General features: G+C 49.0%; 1 protein-coding gene across 1 annotated transcript in view; it reads left to right on the top strand.

Annotated features, from left to right (window-relative positions):
• Positions 1-23,205, top strand: part of hecw1b (HECT, C2 and WW domain containing E3 ubiquitin protein ligase 1b) — a 74,106-nt gene that overhangs the window by 6,332 nt on the left and 44,569 nt on the right. The window contains exons 2-6 of the mRNA XM_061254470.1: positions 8,403-8,718; positions 10,826-10,933; positions 14,304-14,398; positions 19,059-19,134; positions 22,941-23,110. Of these exons, the coding sequence (XP_061110454.1) occupies positions 8,403-8,718; positions 10,826-10,933; positions 14,304-14,398; positions 19,059-19,134; positions 22,941-23,110 (765 nt within the window). The remainder of the gene's footprint in view (positions 1-8,402; positions 8,719-10,825; positions 10,934-14,303; positions 14,399-19,058; positions 19,135-22,940; positions 23,111-23,205) is intronic.

The following is a 23,205-nucleotide window of genomic DNA, read 5'->3' as shown; positions in this document are numbered from 1 at the left end:
CATTGTATAGCTGTACAGTAATTCAAGCTCATTGGCTCTAATTGGCGCAGCCAATGGCGTTCACAGAGAAGGGGGAGGGATAAACAGTGTTGTGGTTTGAAGGTGTCTGTTGCTGCTATTCCTCTCTTGACCGTTAGAAGTCCGAAATGACCTATTGTACCTTTAAATGAGCATGAATTTTACGATGTAAATGCTGTAGATGGATTAGGCTGAAATGAGTGAAAATATGAAAGAGTATTCGTTCCCCTCCTAAGTGCATTGCAGCTGATGTTCTGACTGAAGGATGAAATTAAACATAGGCTTGGAGAGGGACATGGGAGAAACACGTAGAGGTCATGACCTCGGTGGCAGCTATGCCCCTGGCCATTTCTGCTACAGCAGGGTTAGTGAAACAAACATGGAGTAAAACGTTATTGTTTCATTGGAGACTGTCGAATATGGGATTAAAATAGTATTAAAATGAGGGGAGGGGGGGCTATGCCCATGGGCTGCTATTGCAGAATTAAAAGATGCAACTGTCAGCTTTCAGAATCCTTCATCTTTTATACCGGCCTAACAATGCAGATGAAGGCAGCTGGTTTCTGTCAGATGCATTCCTTCAAATCTATCTTTAAATATACACACGTCATTTCACACGAAACACTGACGTGTGATCGTTTGTGGACCTTCTTCAGGCCTTCTGCTGAACAGCTTAAATTAGAAAACAGTCAAGATGACCGCTTGATAATGTTTTAAATAAATGAATGAATATGGGTTATCTACTGTAGAAAAACGGGAGAAAACAAAGGAAGTGTACTACACCTGCATCTAACATTAATTGGGTGTTATTCTCCGAGGCTCGTCAATAATGGATGACTTGTGGTATTTGGGCTTAAATTGAAAATGAAAACTAAGCCTACTGAGAACTTATGTAATATGTAGCGCTCGATAATGAGGGTAAAAACACCAAATAGAGGAAAGTGTTTCCAGTAAACCCTGACTGTTTAAATGCTGAGCGAACAGAAACAGCCTGAAGAGAAATCGGGGCTTTTAACGTGTCTCTAATCCCAGCGAGTCCCATCTTTAGGGGTGTGTGTCCAGGGAGAAAGGGCACCCTGGGCCACACTGCAGCTGCAGACTGTACGGCCGATGGGGTGGGAGATGTTAGCACTAATGAAGCCTCGAAGGAAGGTGGTTCTGTGTTGAAGCCGCTGGATCCTGTCCGCGTGCAGCTTGAGTGGGGTAAAACAGGGTTTCCTCCGGGTACTCTGGTTTCGTACCATCGTCTGAGGGCCTACAGCCCAAGATCTACGGATGACAATTAGCCTCCCCGCTAACTCTGGTCGCCTCACAGCAAGGAGGTCCTGGGTTCGAATCCCCGTCGGCCAGGGCCTCTCTGTGCGGAGTTTGCATGTTCTCCCCGTGTCTGCGTGGGTTTCCTCCGGGAACTCCGGTTTCCTCCCACAGTCCAAAGACATGCAGGTTAGGCTGATTGGAGAGTCTAAATTGACCATAGGTATGAGTGTGTGAGTGAATGGTGTGTGTGCCCTGTGATGGACTGGCGACCTGTCCAGGGTGTATTCCTGCCTTTCACCCAATGTATGCTGGGATAGGCTCCAGCCCCCCTGTGACCCTGTTCAGGATAAGCGGGTTAAGATAATGGATGGATGGCTAACTCTGGTGCATTTACGGAAGTATTATGTTATTAATGTGCAATGACCTTCTCAAATGGACGCATGATAAATGATCCAGCCAAAGATGAATATTCACTCACCAAGCACTTTATTACCTACTTATTCATGCCATTTTCTAATCAGCCAATTGTGTCAATCATGTAGATACTGGTTAGGAGCTTCAGTTAATGTTAACTGTCAGAATGGGGAAAACAATTTGATCTAAGTGACTTTGACCATGGTATGATTGTTGGTGGCAGACAGGGTGGTTTAAGTATCTCAGAAACTGCTGATCTCCTCAGATTTTCATGCACACTAGTCTGTAGAGTTTGCAAAGAATGGTTAAAAAAAAAAATTCCAGTATCAAAATCCTCAAAATTAATCATAGATTAAATTGTCCTACTGAACCCAGTTATTCAGGGGAAATAACCCTTGAAGTGATCCATCCACATCTGGAACAATGAGAGAGTCGTATTTCTCCATGTGGAAAGGCTCATCCGTAATTTCCATCTTCAGAATCAGGATTTAATCTAAAACAAAGCCCATCTTAATGTAAGGAGCCTCAGTCACTGTCTGCAGTAATGCAAGCTACTGGAGAACTGTGGAGAAGCTTCAGCTGATTATCACAATGCTGCACGGGACTCAAAGTGGCTAAATAATCCTGCCTCCAAGAGAGAAGATTGGGCTGACCTACTTTTGGAGTGACTGAGAGACATGAAGAAGTGGGGAAGAAGTCTTCCAGCATTGTGCTACTACTGGTGCCGTTTGTACTGTGTCTTATCAGCATTGGTCGTCAGTTGAATTCTCCGTCAGGTTGTCTCTCAGATTAAGATTTTGACAGTTGGCTTTTCATAATGTCAGTAATGAATTGTCATTGGCTGTTTCCCCCCGATGTTGGGCATTGGGAGTGGATGTTGAAAAACGTTACGCAGAGCTCGGTGCATCGAGTGTGCCTGGCTACAGCGACACGGATCACGTGTTGCGTCAGCAGCTTATTGCTTTATTTCAGTCAGTGTTGGTTGTGTCATTGCTGTGAGGTGATATCTGTGGGAATGTATTGTTGCCTGATTGTGTCATTGAATGCACCAGGATTATACATCATTAAATAATCAGGGAAATCACACGTGTTGAAAGTGCAGAGGAACGTGTGGTCATGGGCTATGGTGTGCTGTGTATAATACTTCCTCTTGTACATGTCCAACGGGTTATATTAAAGGTGTCAGACCCATAGTACAGGTAAATGCCATTTTCTTGCCTTTTTCTCTCTAAATCTCTGTGGTTTCACTGTGTGTGTGTGTGTGTGTGTTTGTGTGTGGTGTGCATGTCTGGGTGTATGTGTGTGTGTGTGTGTGTGTGTGTGTGGTGTGCATGTCTGGGTGTATGTGTGTGTGTGTGTGTGTGTGTCACACCGTTGCCTCATTAAGCCTGTTGCCACGATGGGCAGGTGATATCTCAGTGTGCTTTACAACTGCACATTTAGGATTCCCCTCCCTAACTACCTGCCAGTGTGTGTGTGGACAGCTCTTTGTGGACAGTGTGCAGTGTGTGAGTGTGACAGTGTGTGAGTGGACAGTGTGACAGAGTGACTGTGTGTGTGTGTGTGTGTGTGTGAGTGTGTGAGTGTGTGAGTGAATGTGACAGTGTGATTGGACAGTGTGTGAGTGTGTGATTGGACAGTGTGTGAGCGTGTGATTGGACAGTGTGACAGTGGACAGTGTGACAGAGTGTGTGATTGGACAGTGTGTGAGCGTGTGATTGGACAGCGTGTGAGTGTGACAGTGTGTGATTGGACAGTGTGTGAGCGTGTGATTGGACAGCTCTTTGTGGGCAGTGTGGCAGTTTGAGCCTGCTACCGTGTGCTCCTTGCTGGAGAAGCTCAGCTAAATGAAACAAGAGGCTGAATGAAGGCAGGAGAGAAAGTTAGCCTAGCATCCTACATTAGCATGTTAATATCACCCTTTATAGCATTTTGCCATTAACCAGGTGACATTGCTGGTTATGTCACATTTGGCATGGCAAGTTGCGTAAAGTAGGTTTTAAGTCAAGCTTTATGAAGCGTGAAATTTGCTTTATATGATTTATGGAGGCGTTATAAATGCTGCATCGAGCCTTTATGTGAGACATGTTGTTTAAAGTGTCGCCTGAGTGTCTTCACGTTTAGGCCAGAGCTGCTCTCTCTCTCTCTATGTGCTCTCTCTGCCGGTCCAGTTTCTGCTTCTGATCCAGGCCGGGGGACAGAGATCGCCCGCCTGTTTAAAACGGTGTCCTTTTTACGAGAAAGAGAGAACCGCACTCACCGAAATCCACTTCCTGTATTTCCGTCCGCATCGTGTTATTAACCTCTTCGCTCTCTTCATTGCTGGATCTCACTCGGATCTCACTCGGATGGTGGGGGGGGGGGGGTGTTTAGGCTCAGGCATTAACACCACCCCTCTGTCACCTGCGCAAGGTAACAGAATCCTGTGATGAACTGTTCTCTCCAATGGGAAGCTTGTTTTTTTTAAGTAAACAAAACAGTCAAGTTGAAATCCTGCCTTAGCCTTTCTTCGTCAGATAGAAATAATGAGCTGTGAGTTTACACAACAGTATGTGTTTGAGTTGCTGTTAATAACAGGGTGAGTGATCTGGACTGAACTGAACAAAATAGTCTGTTTGATTAAGAGAGCAGTTGCTCTTTTTTGCGAAAGATGACCCGATTTGCAGCGTTTGGAGAAGTGAATACTTTTGGGCAGTAGTATGCCAGGTCACTAAACTCACCGATTGGAACCACATGGCTATATCACTGAACATGGCGCATAACCTGAACTTGGATAAAAGCTAGCACAAAACGCGGAAACTTCAAAATGAACTTTCCTCGGATAAGGGTGGCAGCTACTGTATGTAAATATTAAATGATATGCAGCAATAAGGTGAGGTGTCTTGGTCTTTCTGGTCATTTCTAATGCATGGAGGCATTTATTTTACTGTCTTGAAAGCTTTGTAATGATGCAAGTAGCTATTAGCATGAGCCGAAGTAGCATTCGTATTTTTATTATTATTATTTTAATTGCTGAATTCATCTCCATTATCATGGCTGATGGACTCTGACAGTGATGGCGGTATTGATAATAATGAAGACGTTACTTGCACACGCTGCAACCATCGTTTCGACATTTGTGCCGGAGAGAGGGAAGGAGGGAGAGAAGGAGAGAGAGAGCGACTGAAAGAGGAAGAGAGAGGCGACTCCTGCCAAGAGAAGTTTTATGTAAGCCCATTAATGCTCTTAGCTGTTACGCAGAAAGAATAACATTTGGAACCTTATGAGCCATGAATTTCATATCCAGCTTAATTAAGTTAAGTAATACTCGGGGAGGGAATGCTGGGATATCCTCGTTGTCATGGATACCGGAAGCAATATGACCACGTTCCCCTCTCGGTATGTTCGAAACGATGACTGTTACACGCCAGGGTGCAAAACGGGGCCCTAACCGGTATTAGTACGGTGTTCCTCAGTGAGTGTATTCTTCCAACCCCAGGAATAACACACACCATTCCCGGGAAATTCTGGCTTCATTCTTCATTTGGAGGCATTTTCCAAACAAGCATTTTACATGGTAATACGTGTAGGCCAGATCAAGTACAGTGCAAATGCAATTTAGCTTTAAGATGGAATACATATCATTTTAAAGTTGTATTGAATAGACTTACAGATTTGATAGGGAGTAATAAAATGTGAATTTAAGTATACAAAACCGTGTGCGATGAACTGCAGGCTCTCGATATTGCTGACCTTGTGGGTTCATACGATGAACTGTGGCGTGATATTTCAGCCTCTCTACACCGTCTTTCATCACAGACTAACCTCCGGGTCAAAGTCAAAGCCTGTAGCCGGGCCTTGACAAACGCATCAAAAATAAATTAGTTGTGCCGCTGGCATCAACAAAAGGTCATTCGACCTCATCGCCGTGCCCGGCTGAAGACAGGGACGTCAGGCGGTCCGCTGAAAGGCCTTCTCTCATCTGTCCTGGTCGTTCCTGCCTCTGCTGCCTGATGTTTGTGTGAAGAGGTCACTGGGATCATTTTCTGTTGTGAAAAATGGCTGCTTCATGTTCTCACACATAGCTCTTCCATCTCTGTTGGCGTTGGTTTGGTCTGGGTTAGAGGTGTGTTCTTCGCATGGTCCAGATCTTGAACCCGTTTGTTTTTGGTATGTACTGGCCCTTCAGGAGAACATACACTCAGTGAGCACTTTTATTTGGTGTTTATTAGACTTATTTTTTTGCTGGTGTAGCCTATCCACTTAGAGGTTTGTGTGTTCAGAGATGCTCTTCTGCACACCACTGTTGTAATGTGTGGTTATTTGTATTACTGTCATCTTCCTGCCAGCTTTTACCAGTCTGGCCCTTCTCCTCTGACCTCTCTCATTAACGGTGCATTTGTGCCTGCATAACTGCTGCTCACTGGATGTTTTTTGTTTTTCACATCATTCTCTGCAAACTCTAAAGACTGTTCTATGTGAAATCACAGGTGATCAGCAGTTTGAGATACTCAAACCACTGTGTCTGGCACCAACAATCATTCACACAGTCAAAGTCACTGAGATCATATTTCTTCCCCATTCTGACATTTGGTCTGAAAAACAGCTGAACCTTTTGACCATGTCTGCATGCTTTTATGCATTTAGTTACTGACACATGATTGGCTGATTAAACATTTGCAATAACAAGCTGGTGTGCAGGTCTACCTAATAAAGTGCTCGGTGAATGTATATAGAAGTGGGCAATAGCTGCTCTCAGGTGAATTATTGAGCCATTTTCTAAGGGGGGGGGGGGGGGGGGGTCAGATTCACTAACATCTATAGCGCTGTTTGTTCAGCACGCGCATACATATGTTTCTGTCATAGATAAATACCCAGGAGTACAATAGCCTTGTCCAGAAGCTGTATTGGTCAGATAAATCTCTGCTTGAATTTTAAAGGGCCTGACATGGACTGCACTTTAAGCAAAGAAGTGGATTGATAGATAGATAGTATTCCTCCGGACACAAATGATAAAAATTACATTACATTATTGGTATTTGGCAGACGCTCTTATCCACAGCGACGTACAGTTGATTAGACTAAGCAGGAGACAATCCTCCCCTGGAGCAATACAGGGTTAAGGGGCCTTGCTCAAGTCCCAGTGTCCCAGTGATTTACCTTAACCACTATACTACAGGCCGCCCCAAACATGACTGTATTATACAGTAGGCTATCCCCCCCAAAGTTCAAATGAGATCTAAGTCCATTAATGCCATTCATTCCAAACTGGGGAAAGGCCTCAACAGGTGTTTAAAGTGCCTTTTTCACACAGGTGGCTCATCCAGTAAAGTCTTGCCTTCAAGAGCTTCTTTTTTATGTAGCTCAGCTACCCGCAAAACACAGCAAAGTCAAATATCAGTTATTCCCTGCGTTTGCTTTCAGCCTTCCGTCTAACGGCACGTATGCGAGACCACTACACTCCCCTGCTGACCGCATTCATGAACCGTAGCAGGCAAACGCATGCAGTGGGAAATATCGTAATAACGATCTGCAGTCCAGCTCGGCCACTTGGCAGACGCTCACTCTGAATGGGCTTCCTGGCCCCTCACCGACACTCACTCGAGGTCACGCTCACGCGCTACGCTCCTTCAGCTCTGTGTCAATGAGCCTGTCGCTCAACAGATCGTAAATGTGTCTCCTTCACACACACCTCTCCTCTCTCCTCACACACACACACCTCTCCTCTCTCCTCACGCACACATGCCCTCTCTCTCCCTCTCGCAGAACTTGAACCAGAGCAGGTTTCTCCTGCACACACACACACACACCTCTCCTCTCTCTCTCCTCACACACACACACCTCTCCTCTCTCTCTCCTCTCACACACATGCCCTCTCTTTCCCTCTCACAGAACTTGTGCCAGAGCAGGTTTCTCCCTCACACACACACACACACACACACACCTCTCCTCTCTCCTCACACACATGCCCTCTCTCTCCCTCTCACAGAACTTGTACCAGAGCAGGTTTCTCCCTCACACACACACACACACACACACACACACACCTCTCCTCTCTCCTCACACACACATGCCCTCTCTCTCCCTCTCACAGAACTTGTACCAGAGCAGGTTTCTCCCTCACACACACACACACACACACACACACACACGTCTCTCCTCTCTCTCCTCTCACACACAGAACTTGTACCAGAGCAGGTTTCTCCCGCACACACACACACACACACACACACACATGTCTCTCCTCTCTCTCCTCTCTCCCTCTCACAGAACTTGTACCAGAGCAGGTTTCTCCTGCACACACACACGTCTCTCCTCTCTCTCCTCTCACACACAGAACTTGTACCAGAGCAGGTTTCTCCCTTGCACACACACACACACACACACAGGTCTCTCCTCTCTCTCCTCTCGCACACAGAACTTGTACCAGAGCAGGTTTCTCCCTCACACACACACACGTCTCTCCTCTCGCACACAGAACTTGTACCAGAGCAGGTTTCTCCCTCACACACGTCTCTCCTCTCTCTCTCCTCTCGCACACAGAACTTGTACCAGAGCAGGTTTCTCCCTCACACACACACACACGTCTCTCCTCTCGCACACAGAACTTGTACCAGAGCAGGTTTCTCCCTCACACACGTCTCTCCTCTCACACACAGAATTTGTACCAGAGCAGGTTTCTCCTGCATACACACACACGCACACGTCTCTCCTCTCTCTCCTCTCGCACACAGAACTTGTACCAGAGCAGGTTTCTCGGCCTGGCTGCCATGGCGACCCCGGTGCGGAGCTCCTCCAGGCGGCGCAGTAAGGACGCGCAGCGGCACAGCTACAACCCCGAGCAGTTCCAGCGGCTGGCGCTGCAGAACGGCGAGGCGGCCGCCCTGCCGCGCTCCACCAGCGACACGGACCTGGTGACCTCGCACAGCCGCTCCACGCTGGCCGTCAGCGCCTCCCTCTACACCATCGGCCAGGCGCACGGCCTCGCCCTCAGCTGGGACATCAAGGAGGAGGTGGACGCCGGAGACTGGATCGGCATGTACCTCGTGGGTGAGCGGCGGCGGGCTACGGGCTGTTCTGCATGCTGGGGGGCTCTGTTTTGTGTTTTGTTTTGTTTTTCGTGTGTTTTTGTTTTGTGTTGTGTTTTGTTTTGTTTTTCGTGTGTTTTGTTTTGTTTTTTGTTTTGTGCTGTTTTCTTGTGTTTTGTTTTGTATTTTGTTTTGTGTTGTGTTTTGTTGTGTGGTGCTTTGTTTTGTTTTGTTTTTTGTGTGTTTTGTTTTGTTTTTTGTTTTGTGCTGTGTTTTCTTGTGTTGTGTTTTGTTTTGTTTTGTGTCGTGTTTTTTTGTGTTTTGTGTTGTATTGTGTTGTGTTGTGTTTTTTGTTTTGTGTTGTGTTTTGTTTTGTTTTGTGTCGTGTTTTTTTGTGTTCTGTGTTGTATTGTGTTGTGTTGTGTTTTTTGTTTTGTTTTGTGTTTTATTTTTTGTGTTTTGTGTTGTGTTGTATTGTGTTGTGTTGTGTTGTGTGTTGTGTTGTGTGTTGTGTTGTGTTGTGTTGTGTTGTGTTTTGTGTTGTATTGTGTTGTGTTTGTTGTGTTGTGTTGTGTTGTGTAGTGTTGTGTGTGATGGGTACTCTCTTCTAGGTGACTTCAGTGTGTGTTCTGTTTAACCTCAGTGGGCTTTGAGCGGACTGGGCCTGACCCTATTCATTATAAAATATATGTACGTATCATAATCTGTCACTTGCCTGCTTATGGCTGACTGTGTGTCTCTTGGACATACATACTGTACACAAGATGCACTGTGGCGTTATCCATCCATCCATCCATTATCTGAACCCGCTTATCCTGAACAGGGTCGCAGGGGGGCTGGAGCCTATCCCAGCATACATTGGGCGAAAGGCAGGAATACACCCTGGACAGGTCGCCAGTCCATCACAGGGCACACACACCATTCACTCACACCCTCATACCTATGGGCAATTTAGACTCTCCAATCAGCCTAACCTGCATGTCTTTGGACTGTGGGAGGAAACCGGAGTACCCGGAGGAAACCCACTGTGGCGTTATGATAATTGATAATGATACTGATAATGATATTGATAATTGATAATATGATAATGGGCTCAAACAGGATAGCGGTTGTACATGTTCACTCAGTCATAACGTGGGCTTAAATTGCATAGCGGATGTGTTGCGGCATTGCTGCAGGGCGATATTAGCTGAAATAGCGTAGCACTTCGACAGATGCAGTGCATTAAAGTGCTGAAATCGCAAAGTGGGTGTGTAGACACACTGTCGCTAGGTGATGATGTGTGTTTAAGTGGCATTGCACATCAGAGTCTCGGTCTTTGTGAGTTGAGAATGAAGGACTTGTTGAGCGGAATTTTTGATCTTTCTGATATTTTTCCATAGAAATATATGCTGTAAGAGTATGCTCTAGATCAGGGCCTTGTGCCTTGGAGGGCCGAGAGTATGCAGGTTTCAACCAACGGCAACATCGGTTTCCCTCCTCTCTGGTTGAAGGTGTGTTAACTAGTGAAGTCAGGCGGTGCAGTGATTGGTTGGATTGATGATCTGTGGCACATGATTGGGCGGCCCTGCTCTAGATAAATGATGTCAAACACATTGGTGTGTTTCAGTACTAGGGATGAATTTAAGTCGCTGATGATTGGCTAGGGTCCACACATCTTGTTCTCAAGGCCTTCATTACATTACACTACATTAATGACATTTGGCAGATGCTCTTATCCAGAGCGACGTACAGTTGATGAGACTAAGCAGGAGACAATCCTCCCCTGGAGCAATGCAGAGTTAAGGGCCTTGCTCAAGGGCCCGATCTTATTGTGGCTACACCGGGATAAGAACCGCCGACCTTGTGGGTCCCCGTCATTTACCTAAACCACTACGCTACAGGCCGCCCGGTTTCATGGTTTGCTGTTTGAAAGGAAACCACAAATATTTATTTCACTGATATGTGGCATCCATTTTCTTACACAGGGGGTCTTGGGGTTGCGTTGTGTTTCATCAGACGGCTCCAGGTGCTCATACAGAAGGGCTCGCTGTTCTGCCCCTGCCGTGTATCCGGAGGAATGTAAACAAGTACATGTTCTCTCTCTCCTCCCCTGTCCCTTCCCTCTCTCTCTCTCTCTCTCTCTCTAGACGAGGTTCTCTCTGAGAACTTCCTCGACTACAAGAACCGAGGGGTCAACGGCTCCCACAAGGGTCAGATCGTGTGGAAGATCGAGGCCAGCTCCTACTTCGTGGAGCGTGAGTGCATTTCCTAAAATACATAAGCACAGAGTGGGCATCTGAAAAATATTTATATATATACAGGTTTTACTGGGACATCCTGCAGAGTCCCTCCCTCAGAGCCAATTACGCCACTCCACATGAGCCAGCCGGACCGGGGAATCGAACCCTGGTCCTCGGCGGGCGAACTGCTTCCAGGTCCGTTACTTTAGCTGTGCGCCACTGCAGCTCCCCAAGTGGCATTTCTCCACCTGCAGTGGAGTGGTCCTGCACCTTTCCTTTCGAAACGCTTTATTCAGGGAATGGAAAGGATCCTCTGCTGCTGAAATGCTGTCTCGCGTCTGGTCTGAATTCCCCGATGTTGTCGCGTGCTGTCGGTTGCTTAGTAGAGGTCATGCATATTCAATTTGCTTCACTTGGCCGGTATTATCACATCAGGATGCAAATTGCCTTTTCGCTGAAGTACAAGGAATGTCCTCAAGCTTTTCAACAAGATTAAAACTCCCAGCACATTTGTGCATGCTAGGGTTTTGAATGTTGTAATATGGCTGACGGCTGTGTTGGAGAAAAGTAAGTCTTCCCTGTCAAATTAAAGCATTTCAAGCTTGATAATTGCAGGGGGAACATGTCCTGGTATGTAGGTGCTGTCAAAATGTAGCGCCAATTTAATATTGTTCGTCATAACTGAGGAGTACAGGGACTGTGTCTTGCTTGGATCCGAACGTCCGTGATCTCGCTAATATATTCAGCGTGTTCAAATTCCGGCTATCAGGGCGGCTGTAGCTATTTTAGCCTGCTGCTCATATTGTATTCATGAGTGTTGTTTTTAGATTCTCTGGCTTTCACAGTCACAGATGTCCCAGTAAAAAAACTGGAGCTTGGCGGTAGGTTAGCTGTGTGCGTTCTGTCAGCGGGCAGGGAGGGGTGGGGCGGTGCGGGGCAGTGATGTACAAACGTGAACGCCATCCGCACGCCCTCCCTGTCATAATAACAACCCTCCCACTGTTCTCTGTTTACCAACATGGGTGAGGCCAGCCTCCCAGTAAATGGCAGTAGGCCTGTCGTTTGGTATCAGCAGTGCATTATGGAGCAGCATCCATCTTTAAGCAGGAAAGGGCACCAGTGCCCAGTGACAGTCTGTTACAACATCACCCATTACAGCTTCACCTGTTATAGATTCACCCATTACAACGTCACCCATTACAGCTTCACCTGTTACACTGTCACCTGTTACAGCATCATCTGTTACAGCCTCACGTGTTAGTGTCACCTGTTACACTGTCACCTGTCACACTGTCATCTGTTACACTGTCACCTGTTACAGTAACACCCATTACAGCGTCACCTGTTACACAGTCACCCATTACAGTAACACCCATTACAGCGTCACCTGTTACACAGTCACCTGTTACAGCTTCATCTGTTACACTGTCACCTGTTACAGTAACACCCATTACAGCGTCACCTGTTACACAGTCACCTGTTACAGTAACACCCATTACAGCGTCACCTGTTACACAGTCACCTGTTACAGTAACACCCATTACATCATCACCTGTTACACTGTCACCTGTTACAGCTTCATCTGTTACACTGTCACCTGTTACACTGTCACCTGTTACAGCTTCATCTGTTACACTGTCACCTGTTACAGCTTCATCTGTTACACTGTCACCTGTTACAGTAACACCCATTACAGCATCACCTATTACAGCATCACCTGTTACACAGTCACCTGTTACAGTAACACCCATTACAGCATCACCTGTTACACAGTCACCTGTTACAGTAACACCCATTACAGCGTCACCTGTTACACTGTCACCTGTTACAGTAACACCCATTACAGCATCACCTGTTACACAGTCACCTGTTACAGTAACACCCATTACAGCATCACCTGTTACACTGTCACCTGTTACAGCGCCGCCCCGTTAGTCACGCGTTGGGAACCTCCTGGAGTTTGTGGCTGTTCCGGGAGGCAGACTAGAGCAGCTCTTCAGAGCGGTTATTAGAGCCGTTTCCCGCGTTATGTGCTGTATGTTATGTTCTGCGAGACACTTTATTTGTTTCCTGAGCTCACAGGGGACTCCTCGAGACGAGAGCTCCTGTCTGTGTGCGTGTCCAGGACTTATTTATCTCTCCTGCAGAAGAAGGAAATAATAATAGAGGAAATATGAGCAGCTTTGGCTGCGTCCCGGGATTTATAGCCCTTATTATGAACGCAGCCCTGAAACATAGGCCTACTGGAGACCTGGAGATACAGAAGCCTGCCTCTAGTTTGTGTCAAAATGTTTACGACCAGCTCTAATCATATTCTGAATTTTGGGTCATAATTTTCGCAGATAATGTGCAGTACCGCACAGTAATGACGTCGTATCATTTACCCGCTCAGTTCAGCTCATTCTTACACGTTAACGTTCTCCAGTAGACGGCTGCTCAACCCTGGACGGTGTCCAGGGGACAAGGGTTTCTTACGTAGGATGAAAAGGGCCGCCTAGCTTTTGAATCCGCAAGCATTGTTGAGTTACATCAGCACACGTCAAGGCTAAAGAAGGGTGAGGCCACAATCTGCAAGGACAAAAGATTAATGCACGCCCAATTCCTCTCGCTGTGTGTGCTACAGCACATTGCAGTTATTTAGCTGACGCTTTTATCCGAAGCCACTTACACTTGATTAGACTAAGCAGGGGCTAGTCCCCCCCCCTGGAGCAATGCAGGTTTAAGGGCCTAGCTCAAGGGCCCAACGGCTGTGCGGATCTCATTGTGGCTACACCGGGGCTTGAACCACCAGCCTTCCAGACCCCAGTCGTGCCCCTTAGCCTCCAGGCTACAGGCCGCCCCATCGGGCCCTGGCGTCCTCTCCCTCCCGTCGGGGTGCGTGAGGACCTGGCCTTGTGGAGGAGTGTGGCCCCTGCAGGGGAACGCGAGCAGCCCTGCGCTGCGGGCAGTGGATGGCGGTACAGGCGGCGTGCCGCCACCACCCTGCGGGTGAAGGTCACCTGCTTCAGCTCGCGGTGAATGATGGTGATCTATCGCCACGGCAACCCCTGGCCTGCACAGAAAGATGACATCAGAGCCCAGGGGACGGGAGGCTGTGTGTGTGTGTGTGTGGAACTGCCTCAGTGTTGTTCTGCTCCCGTTCTTTCTCTCCTCCTCTCTCTCTCTCTCTTTTGCTACTGTTTTTCCTTGTGCCATTTATACATGACAAAGTCCCATAGAGGTTTAATATTTGAGTTTGGATCCGTTGCTATTTCTTTAAAAAAAAAAATGTTTTCTGTTTTTGTGAATTTTGTTTTGAACTGATGATGAATAAAATGGTTAAATCTCTGTCTCTCTCCTGCTGTCTCTCACTGTCTCTCTCCCTCTCTCTCTCTCTCTCTGACAGCGGAGACGAAGATCTGCTTTAAGTATTACCACGGAGTGACCGGTGCCCTGCGAGCCACCACCCCCAGTGTAACGGTGAAGAACCCGTCAGCTCCTGTGAGTGCCCCCCCCACACACACCTCCCCACGCACCCCACACACCCCACCCCCCACACACACGCACCTCCCCACGCACCCCACACACCCCACCCCCAGCCCCCCCCCCCCCCCCCCCCCACCACACACACACCTCCCCACGCACCGGAACGACCCGGAACGTCATTTACCCTTTCAGCTGGCCGACAACTGTGTGATTACACTGTGCTTAACGGAACACTCTAACGCTGATGTCACAATCACTGCTGGGAACTCAATGCAATGGAGTTCTGGAACACCAGAAAAAAAAAACATTCTGAAAAAAAGCTGTTCTTCAAAAGAGTTAAGCATGATTTCATTCTTCTTCATTCTTTTTCAAATACAGTAGGCTATATAGTTGGTCAATTTGGTGTCGCGATCTCTCATCACGTGATCTGGAAGTGGTCAGACAGCAGTTTGGCACTGCGTGTGGGCGTGCGTGCGTGCGTGTGTGTGTGTGTGTGCATGGGTGTGTATGCGTGTGTGTGGGTGTGTGTGCGTGCGCGTGCATGTGTCTGTCGGTGTCAGATTCCTTGCGCTGAATTTTCACTTTTGCCGACAATCTGCCCCAATCTGCTCAGGGTTCTGAACAACGTCTGTAAAATAATTAGAACTGGGCTTTTAAGGGACTCTGCCTGCAAGTTGATCCATTCTGAAAGGAAGGGTCTGAGTGAATTAGCATTACATACAGCCTTATGCCTGTGTGTGTGTGTTTATTTATGGAGAGAGGGGGCGGGGAGGGGGAGAGAGAGGCAGGGAGAGATGGGGAGAGAGAGGGAATGAGATGGAGTGAGAGAGAGGGGAAAAAGAGGGAGTGAGAGATGGAGAAAGAGAGGGAGGGAGTGAGAGAGAGGGAAAGAGAGGGAGTGAGAGATGGAGAGAGAGGGAAAGAGAGGGAGTGAGAGAGATAGAGAGATGGATGAACTGATGAGATAAATAGACGTAATTGTTAATGGAATGCATGTCATAATGCTCCTGGATGAATGGAGGCGTTCTCCCATCTGCCTGCTCTGCCTGTCCTACTGACAGCATGAATGAGCGATGCAGAGGCAGGGAGATGGCTGTTCATCTGTTAACACCACTTATCAGCACGCACCAGGTTAACGCTTCTGATGGTGTGAGTGTGTGTGTGTGTGTGTGTATGTATGTGTGTGTGTGTGTGTGTGTGAGTGTGAGTGTGTGTGTGAGTGTGTGTGTATGTGTGTGTGTGTGTGAGTGTGTGTATCTGTGTGTGTGTGTGTGTGTGTGTATCTGTGTGTGAGTGTGTGTATGTATGTGTGTGTGTGTGTGAGTGTGTGTGTATGTGTGTGAGTGTGAGTGTGTGTATTTGTGTGTGTGTGCGTGTGTGTGTATTTGTGTGTGTGCGCGTGTGTGTGTGTGTGTGCGTGTGTGTGTATCTCAGTCTTCTCTCTCCTCTGTCTCCTCCGCTGTATCCAGTCTCTCTAGTCCGTGCTCTCAGCCAATCACAGCGGCAGCCAATCTGAGGACTTGTCAGTGCTGGAAGGAGGAAGTGATTGGGTTCTTAGTCAGTGCGCTTAGTCAGTGACGATTGGAGATAAGGGAAGGAAGGAGCGGTTATTGGTGGATGGACGGGGGCCAATCCGAGGAATGATAACATTAGGAAATACCCAAATAAGACGCTGCAGAGTGCATTGTGGGATAGCGCTGCTCACCCAGGTGTGAGAGACACAGCAGTCACAGCAAGAGACAAAAGTGTCACTTCCAGTGTTGAGGCGGGGGTGGGGGGACCGTATAAAATTAGTTTCACCTTTGGTTTTGGACGGGTAAATATATCGCCTGTCCCCCGCTCTGGCACTGGCCCTGCGAATGTCTTTGTTTTTTTTAGCGCCTGTAGAGGTGACCTTGTGCAAAGCAGGGCCCCCGTAGCGAACGGCAGGACGGGCAGGGCACACCTCCTGGCCCGGGACGGCTGCTGACGCTGAGGCAGGCTGGTGTTCTCTCACAGGGCGCAGCCTGCGGTAAACGCGCCTCGGGGCGGTTATTCTGGTGCCCCCGGACCAGGAGGGCGCTGACGCGGTCTAATCTGATCCCAGCGCCTGCGTGACTTTCCTGGAGTGTCAGTTTAAAAATAACCTCTGAGAGAGGGTGGCGGGGGGCGGGGGGGGGCATCACCTGCTAAACGCTGGAGTTGAGGATCGAAACGCCTGTGTGTGTGTGATGACAGAGGTCTCTGGGTATGTGATTCATCCGTGTGATGGATGCTCGGGTTTGGCTGTAGTGTGCCGAGGGCCATTTGATTGGTTGATTTTATTGATTGATTTTATCGATTGCTGACAGTGTTCTCGTATTAGCCAGGTGGGGGAGGAGGTTACCTTCTTGATGTAGCCTTGTTCTGCATTCATTTTATGCTGCATTGAAAACACATTAACTGGGACTCGCACAAACATTACACTAAATGCATTACGGGAGTTGAAGTCCGGACCTTGAAATGTTAGCTCAATGGAATCCGTGATGTAGAGAGGAATAAGTGCACACTGTAATTCAGTGGAAACACCATGAGTCCTTACCTGACCTTTGATTCACAATGTGTTGCCGTCTCACAATGTGTTTCACAAATACAGTTTGGTGAGTTCAGTTGAGGGCGGCACGGATGGTGTAGTGGTAAGCACTGCCGCCTCACAGCAAGGAGGTCCTGGGTTCGAATCCCCCCCAGCCGGGGCCTCTCTGTGTGGAGTTTGCATCCCCGTGTCTGCGTGGGTTTCCTCCGGGAACTCCGGTTTCCCCCCACAGTCCAAAGACATGCAGGTTAGGCTGATTGGAGAGTCTAAATTGCCCGTAGGTATGAGTGTGTGAGTGAATGGTGTGTGTGCCCTGCGATGGACTGGCGACCTGTCCAGGGTGTATTCCTGCCTTTCGCCCAATGTATGCTGGGATAGGCTCCAGCCCCCCTGCGACCCTGTTCAGGATAAGCGGGTTAAGATAATGGTGGATGGATGGATGGAGTTCAGTTGAGCGATAAACTCTGGGAAAATTCACATTTGCATTTATTTGAAAGTCTAAGTTATTGATGGAATCCAGGCCCTTAAGGTGTGACATCACAAACACGTGATCAGAATGCTCTCAGCTGAACATCCAAATGCTGATGTCACAATCGCTGCTGGCGACCGAAAGCAACGCAGTTCTAGAACGCCATCTCTAGTAACTTTGACGACGTTCCAGGAGCTCCTCTGCGACGGGTTAATGGCGGAGGAGACCTCCAGCTGAGAGGTGATGATTCCACAGGTTACGGCTGCCGGCGATTGGTCGGGGGAGTGCGCGGTCTGACCGCGTGTGTGGCGGTGGCACTGGAGCAGAGACGCGCTCTGTCACCCGGGCCATCTGCTTCCCGCTGGCCTCCCTGCCTTTTCCAGATGGTCCGGGAACGCACTGAGCATGTGCAGCCGCCCACCGTGTGCAATCGGAACGAGAGAGTGCACTTTCTGTGGAGGATTTAAACATCTTTGCTTCATAGAATATGTCCTTGATACCCCGAGGGAGTACTGTATAATGTATAATTAAATCACACATCACAAATCCTAAATTTATTCATATCTTCATGGAGTGTGTGCGTATGTGTCTGCATGCATGCAAGTGTATGTATCTGCGGATAGGGGGAGAGAGAAACAGAGGGAGAGAGAGGGAGAAAGGGGGGAGAGAGAGAAAGGGAGAGAGAGAGAGAGGGAGGGGGAGTGAGAGAGAGAGAGTGAGGGAGGGGGAGTGAGAGAGAAAGAGAGAGAGGGGGGAGAGGGGGGGGGGAGAGAGGGAGGCCGGGCATGAGTGGAGTCCCTCTCTGTCCGCTCGGTGCTGACTCAGTCCGCTGTGGGCGTGGTCATTCAGTGACTCCTGAGGCAGAGACCCGCATGACTCCACCCCAGTGAGACATAACAGGGTGGACTGCCTCTACACCCCAGTGTTGGATAACAGGGTGGACTGCCTCTACACCCCAGTGAGAGATAACAGGGCGGACTGCCTCTACACCCCAGTGAGAGATAACAGGGTGGACTGCCTCTACACCCCAGTGAGAGATAACAGGGTGGACTGCCTCTACACCCCAGTGAGAGATAACAGGGTGGACTGCCTCTACACCCCAGTGTTGGATAACAGGGCGGACTGCCTCTACACCCCAGTGAGAGATAACAGGGTGGACTGCCTCTACACCCCAGTGAGAGATAACAGGGTGGACTGCCTCTACACCCCAGTGAGAGATAACAGGGCGGACTGCCTCTACACCGCAGTGAGAGATAACAGGGCGGACTGCCTCTACACCCCAGTGAGAGATAACAGGGCTGTGATAGCTGTTTCTCCTGTGAGCCGGTTCAGTCAGACAGAAGCTGGGAGAACTGAAAGCTGTAATCTCTATCTCTGTCTCCCTCTCTCTCCCTCTGTCTCTCTTTCTCTCTCCCTCTGTCTCTGTCTCTCTCTCACTCTCCCTCTCTCTATCCTTCTCTCTGTTTCTCACTTTGATAACAAATAATTGACATAATGAACCACTAATAATGATTGAATAAAACTATGAATGGCAGCAGTGACCGTTTCTCTGTCTCCCTTTCTCTCAATCTCTCCCCTCCTTTTCTTAATCTGCCTGCCCTCTCCCTTTCCCTCTCCCTCTCCCTCTCCCTCCCTCTCTCCCTCTCTCTCTGCAGGTGTTTAGCTCGGCGGTGGCGGAGGAGGGCACACAGACCCAGGGGAGCCGCAGACTCATCAGCTTCTCTCTCTCAGGTCAGCTGACCCGCCCCGTCAGCGAGGAGCACGCGTGGGACGTACAGTTGATTAGACTAAGCAGGCGACAGTCCTCCCCTGGAGCAATGCAGGGTTAAGGGCCTTGCTCAAGGGCCCAACGGCTGTGCGGATCTTATTGCGGCTACACCACCGACCCTGCGGGTCCCGGTCATGTACCTTAACCACTACGCTACAGGCCGCCCTGTACTTTACGGCTGTGATTCTGCTGGAGTCTTTAATGAGGCGCGTAGGGGCGGCCTGTAGCCTCGTGGCTGAGGTACATGACTAGGACCCGGAAGGTTTGTGGTTCAAGCCCCGGCGTAGCCACGATAAGATCCCCATGCTGCCCTTGAGCAAGGCCCTGAAGCCCGCATTGCTCCAGAGGGGCATATATTTATTTATAAGCGCTTTGACCAGCACTTTGACTTCAGTGCGCTTCACTGCCCAGCCGGTTATTGCTCCTCCACTCCCGTTGGTGGCGCTGTCTTATTCGCTGTCCCCCTTTCACTTCGTATCTTCTTCTTTTATTGTGCACGCTCATGGTGAGTGCATTACCAACGACTGCTGTGAATAACATCCCTGATCATGTGACCAGTTTGAGTCAGCAGCCGGGGGGGGGGGGGGTCTTTTAGGCCCGATCATTACATTTAACCTTCTGTGTTAGTGTTTTCCTCAGAAAGTTATACAGTATATTCATATTACACACACACACACACACACACACACACAGAATATCAAAGTACCACATTCCTTCCACTTGCCATTCATAATTCAGAAACACTCTGGGAACAACTGACAGGGCGAAGAAGTCTTCATTTCCGTTGCATATCTGTGGACAGTTTCGCATCGTATTCGCCGAGACGTACCCGGATGAACTGGGCATTTCGGCGATGCTGAGCTGAATGGCTGCGATGTTGGCCGGGGCGCAGACTGCATGCGGAGTCTCTTATCTCTCACTTCTCTGCCCGGGCTCCTCCAGAGCTCATGTTTTATTCAGAGCGGAGGCTCTGCTCTGTGTCTGGCAACGGCACGGTCGGAAACCGGTCTGGAGTCTAATGGAGTCTTCGGCTCCTGCAGTTTGAATCCTGTCTGGATGAGACCGGTCTGGAGTCTAATGGAGTCTTCAGCTCCTGCAGCTTGAATCCTTTCTAAAACCGGTCTGGAGGGTGTCTCGGTGGCGCAGCCTGTAGAGCACTGACCGCATGCTCATTGCGAGCCGCGACGTCGGCGGTTCGAATCCGACCGTCCGACATTTGTCGCATGTCTTCCCCTCTCTCTCGCTCCCATTCTTCCTGTCTCTCTATACTATATACTGTCCAATAAAACTGAAAAAGGCCTAAAAAATAAATTTATAAAACCGGTCTGGAGTCTAATGGAGTCTTCGGCTCCTGCAGCTTGAATCCTTTCTGGATGAGACCGGTCTGGAGTCTAATGGAGTCTTCCTCTCCCGCTGCAGTGGAGTTGAGGGCGGTGTGTGGTCGGACACCTCGGGGTGGGGTGTGTGGTCGGGGTGGGGTGTGTGGTCGGACCCCTCGGGGTGGGGTGTGTGGGGTGTGGGGTGTGGGGTGTGTGGGCGGGGTGGGGTGTGTGGTCGGACCCCTCGGGGTGGGGTGTGTGGTCGGCGTGGGGTGTGTGGTCGGCGTGGGGGGTGGGGTGTGTGGGCGGGGTGGGGTGTGTGGTCGGACCCCTCGGGGTGGGGTGTGTGGTCGGGGTGGGGTGTGGGGAGAGACCGCTCGTTCTTCCCTCACGCAGGGAGCGGAATGACTCGGTCACGCCCGGAGCAGGGGAAGGCCGTGCCGCAGAGATAAGGCCTCAGCGGAGGATGAAATCCCCCAAATGTACCCTGAAAGCACAGCGATGTTCTCTCTGGGTGCAAATCAGTACGTTTTCCAAGCAAAATAAGGTACAACGTTATGACATATTGCTGGCTAGGGGTACAATTATAGGTCCCCCCCTGCAGAAAAAAAACAGCTTAAGCTAGGTTTTGAAAGAGCTGGTTGCTGGTTGACCAGTTGGACCAACTCCATGCTCAACACGGTATGACCAGCTCAAGCTATGTTTTGAAACCGATGGTATTTCAAGCTGGTCATAGTTGGGTTTTACACCAGGGCCTAAATGGTACTGCTCCACTGACAAGCATTTGTACCTTTTTAGCCACTGTTCGTGCCTTTTATTCCTGAGAGTGAAGACACTGGAAAAGAGAGCAACACACTGCTCCTTGCAGTTTATCAAAGGGGCACTCAAAGTTCAGGCAGCCATTTTGTTTTTCTCCTCTCTTCTCATTGGCTTTGATCAGTCTGACAAACAGAAACAGATCAACACAGCCTTCCCCGTCCGTGTCTTTAGTAAAAAGCCCGCGCAGGTCCTCCTAGAATTCAGTCTTGTCGACGTGCGGAGCGTTTAAAATATCAACCGTTCGTCTCTATTACCGTGATCGTTGACAGCTGGAAAGGCTAACGAGAGAACAGCACAAGGTCTTCAGGGAGTCGTCATCTACTTTCCCCCCTCGGCTGACTGTTTGCCTGCCTGTAGCGTCTCTGTTTAATTATTTATACTAAGTTAATTAGCGACTCGCCCTCACAGCGCTAGCGGTGCTTGCATATCTTCAGTGTCTCCTGCTCCCTGATTTCTAATAGACCTATATGAACTTTCTGCTAAATTAGTGCTAATTAGTACTAATCTGTGCATAATTCATCAGTGAATGTTCATGTTAGACATTGTGATGGTTTGTTTTTGGAGTATCAAACTCAAAACTCTTTTCAACACACCCCAAAACTGCATTCCGTTCCTTCTGGGACTCCAACTCCCACAATGCAATGGGACAGTGATGGGCATGCTGGTCACTTACTGCTCTCCTTGCACAGCCATGTTTGTCACGATCCATCAGAAGGTGGCATGCGATTCAGCGCTATGTCAGTCATCTGTGTCGCTTGGGCATTGGGGCTTTATGAAATATTAAAAGTTTGTTGTGAGATCAGTGGATAATAATAATGTGCTGTAATTTAGGAACGTGTACCATTTCTGATGGGGTTGGTGCCATGGGTTGCAGTAACTGTACTGTAGTAACTTGGTTTCTTGTATTGTCTGTATTTCCATGCATGTTATTTGTGTTGAGGGAATGCAGCTTTGTAGCACAAAGGGAATGTGTGTAAACACAGAGGCACCAGTGAAAACTATTAAACCTGTTCTCATGAACAGCTGCGGGTTGTATTTACTGTACAGTTTTGAGTGACTGTTGCCCTGTGGTGATGAGGTTCTCCGTTGCCCTGTGGTGTTGAGGTTCTCCTTTGCCCTGTGGTGATGTGGTTCTCTGTTGCCCTGTGGTGATGTGGTTCTCTGTTGCCCTGTGGTGATGTGGTTCTCTGTTGCCCTGTGGTGATGTGGTTCTCCGTTGCCCTGTGGTGTTGAGGTTCTCCGTTGCCCTGTGGTGTTGAGGTTCTCTGTTGCCCTGTGGTGTTGAGGTTCTCCGTTGCCCTGTGGTGTTGAGGTTCTCCGTTGCCCTGTGGTATTGAGGTTCTCTGTTTGCCCTGTGGTGTTGAGGTTCTCCTTTGCCATGTGGTGATGAGGTTCTCCTTTGCCCTGTGGTGATGTGGTTCTCCGTTGCCCTGTGGTGATGTGGTTCTCCGTTGCCCTGTGGTGTTGAGGTTCTCCGTTGCCCTGTGGTGTTGAGGTTCTCTGTTGCCCTGTGGTGTTGAGGTTCTCCGTTGCCCTGTGGTGATGAGGTTCTCTGTTGCCCTGTGGTGATGTGGTTCTCCGTTGCCCTGTGGTGATGAGGTTCTCTGTTGCCATTTGTTTGTCTGGGGCAGACTTCCAGGCAGTGGGGCTGAAGAAGGGGATGTTCTTCAACCCCGACCCTTACCTGAAGATCGCCATCCACCCCGGCAAGCACAGCATCTTCCCTGCCCTGCCCCACCACGGCCAGGAGAAGAGGTCCGGCATCGTCTACAACACGGTCAACCCCGTCTGGCTCAGAGAGGTGAGGCCCTTCGAGATTTTGGGATGGCACAGTCCTTAGCCCAGGGGGGTATTTCACAAAGCGGGATTACTGAGTTAGCTGGATAACTGCAGGGA

This window comes from Conger conger, chromosome 9, assembly GCF_963514075.1.
Source record: "Conger conger chromosome 9, fConCon1.1, whole genome shotgun sequence".
Classification (NCBI taxonomy): domain Eukaryota; kingdom Metazoa; phylum Chordata; class Actinopteri; order Anguilliformes; family Congridae; genus Conger; species Conger conger.
Note: the sequence above shows the minus strand (reverse complement) of the source record. Positions and strands in the feature narration are given on the sequence as shown.